This window comes from Penaeus chinensis, chromosome 11 (genome assembly GCF_019202785.1).
Source record: "Penaeus chinensis breed Huanghai No. 1 chromosome 11, ASM1920278v2, whole genome shotgun sequence".
NCBI classification, from domain to species: domain Eukaryota; kingdom Metazoa; phylum Arthropoda; class Malacostraca; order Decapoda; family Penaeidae; genus Penaeus; species Penaeus chinensis.
Genome location: NC_061829.1, coordinates 16,859,864 through 16,862,363, shown reverse-complemented (window position 1 = coordinate 16,862,363; position 2,500 = coordinate 16,859,864). Strand labels below are relative to the sequence as shown.

The window sequence follows — 2,500 nt, the reverse complement described above, 5'->3', positions numbered from 1 at the left end:
GAGAAAAGACTTTGCTTGATTTGGAACATATTATGAGCCATTTATGTATAAAAATAAATGCCTAAAAGTTTTGGAACTGTGGATTAGCAAAGAAACGGGTCCCAAATGAACTCGTAGAAACTAAAATCAGAACAATTAGATTTTGCTCATCGGACTCAATTAGATTCGTCAGCAAGAGAGGTCGGCATTCATCTCTGGCGTCCCTTGGGGTTCTCTTACGTACCTATCCAGCCCAGATTCCAACATAGCCAAAAAAAAATTCTTACGATATCTGAGATGATGCGCCACGCTACGCTAGTTCATATATATATATATATATATATATATATATTTATATTTATATAACATATATATATAATATATATATGATATATATATAACATATATATATGATATATGATATATATATATATTTATATTTATATAACATATATATATATGATATATGATATATGATATATATATATATATATATATATATATATATATAACACACACACACACACACACACACACACACACACACATATATATATATATATATATATATATATATATATATAACACACACACACACACACACACACACATATATATATATATATATATATATATATATATATACATATAACACATATATGATTGCACAACCATGGCCATTTTTCACAACATGATTGCACAGGAATCATCCCACTACAACACCAGTACATCCAATAGGCGCCACAACGACATTGCTAAGACATGTAGACCAGTACCCGAAGGGCCATATCTTTCTTGTTTTATTTTTAAAATCTTTCGAGACTTCATATGAACCCCAGTGACTGTCTTGGAGTGTTCAGGAGTTTCCCTGACTTCTTCTACGAATTTCCTTGAACCTTCTCCTTTTACGCTTAAAATCTTTAAAGTGAGAAAAAGGCTTAACAGAATCATTGCAAGGAGAGAGTAGCACACACTGAATTCAACACGAGCAGCATCTTAAAACAAATAGGATTTGATAATCCCTTATAAAGAATTTATTTTCAGCATCATGAAAAGATCATTAGACAGAGCAGAAACATGGTATGTGACAAAGAGAAAAAGACTATACAGTTGGTTGGTGCATGCTTTTCTTTTTCTTTCTCTCTCATGCTGTAGCACGTTTTAATCTATAACAGCTAGATGCTGTTATAAAGCACCCATTACGCGTCCATTTCCTTAACTGACATCATGAAAAGGTCACCAAACCGTCCACGCCGGGGAATACACTGCCGGTTATTCTGATAACCAGATAACACCTGATCTAGACTTTACGTGTTCCTGTTTTATTTTGCTTTCGCTCCAAGAAAATAACGAGAATGAAAATATGTTATATATATACATTTTTATTTGAGTAAGTGTGTGTGTCTCCTTGGTTTGAATTATAATCTGATTCACACTAGTGCATATGCCGTTACAGTGCGTTTAATCACGTGTAAAACTACTTCATACTTCATATTCACCTTTACTAACTTACCATGTTCTTATCTGTTGTTGTGGCTGATAACGGCTTGTTGTTGTTATGGTTACTGATGCTATAATTTCATAACTATAAGTATCACTGTTAATATAGTTGACATTATCACCACTACTACTATAATTTTGGTGTCATTTTCACGAAGAGGGTGAGCAACATGTCTGAATTCTCTACTAAATCCGTTATGCCATATTTTTTTAGATAGCAGCCCCCCCAGCTGTTGGAAATAAATTACAGGAAATGTTCTCATGGAAACTCATCCTGTTGACACTGCAAAGTTTATCAGTACTTCTGCCCTGATAACAGTTACAGGTGACAGAGTCTAAACACCACCCTTCCAACTGGCTTTATTTTATTTCATTTTTCCTTCTCTCTCTTATTTCCATTTCCTTCATATGCTTTCCTTGATACTCTCCATCTCAATCACTATTTCTTCCCTTTGATTTTAACGGACTTCAGTGTAAAACCCTTGTATAGAAAATAAAAAAGACTTTTAGCAACTCTTCTCACAAATTGGAATCTAAGAGGAATAGGCGTGGGATAAGCTTGCCTCTGTTATATTAAAAATGTGTTAAATGAATGACAATAAAAATGACTTTCCTTGGAAACCTTAAATAATCTACGGCTGTACTCACCGACTTTGAATACTCAGCATTATTAAGGAATGTTCGAACCAGTTAACAGCGTCTGGAATATAAATGTTAAGTTTCACACGAGAGCCATTTCGAGTTCAGATTTTTTACGACCAAAGCAAAATGCAGGCATTTATCGTAAAACTTCTGATTAAACTGTCTGATGCCAGTCGTTTCTGTTTGACAAGTTATGTAAACCAAAACCACACCTGAAGGCAATATCATCTTACAGTACCACATCTTACAGTACCAAATACCTGTATTACTTCCCAGGACCATCTTCCGATAATCACGTATTTCACCAGAGTTCTTACACGTAAGTTTTTTAAAGATTCAAACCCAAATTTTGGTCTCAAACAGGGAAAAGATTACCTCA

The 2,500-nt window shown here is 33.9% G+C and overlaps 2 protein-coding genes across 3 annotated transcripts in view; one reads left to right on the top strand and one right to left on the bottom strand.

The window, feature by feature from the left end:
- LOC125030780 (protein piccolo-like) overlaps positions 1–2,500 on the top strand; it is a 24,784-nt gene that overhangs the window by 1,342 nt on the left and 20,942 nt on the right. The window lies entirely within an intron of this gene.
- Positions 1–2,500, bottom strand: part of LOC125030782 — a 27,445-nt gene that overhangs the window by 21,744 nt on the left and 3,201 nt on the right. The window contains exon 2 of one of the 2 annotated variants that reach the window (XM_047621063.1): positions 2,128–2,179. The exons of the other annotated variant lie outside the window; for it this stretch is intronic. Within the exon in view, the coding sequence (XP_047477019.1) occupies positions 2,128–2,147 (20 nt within the window). The 5' untranslated portion in view covers positions 2,148–2,179. The remainder of the gene's footprint in view (positions 1–2,127; positions 2,180–2,500) is intronic. 2 annotated transcript variants of the gene reach the window in all.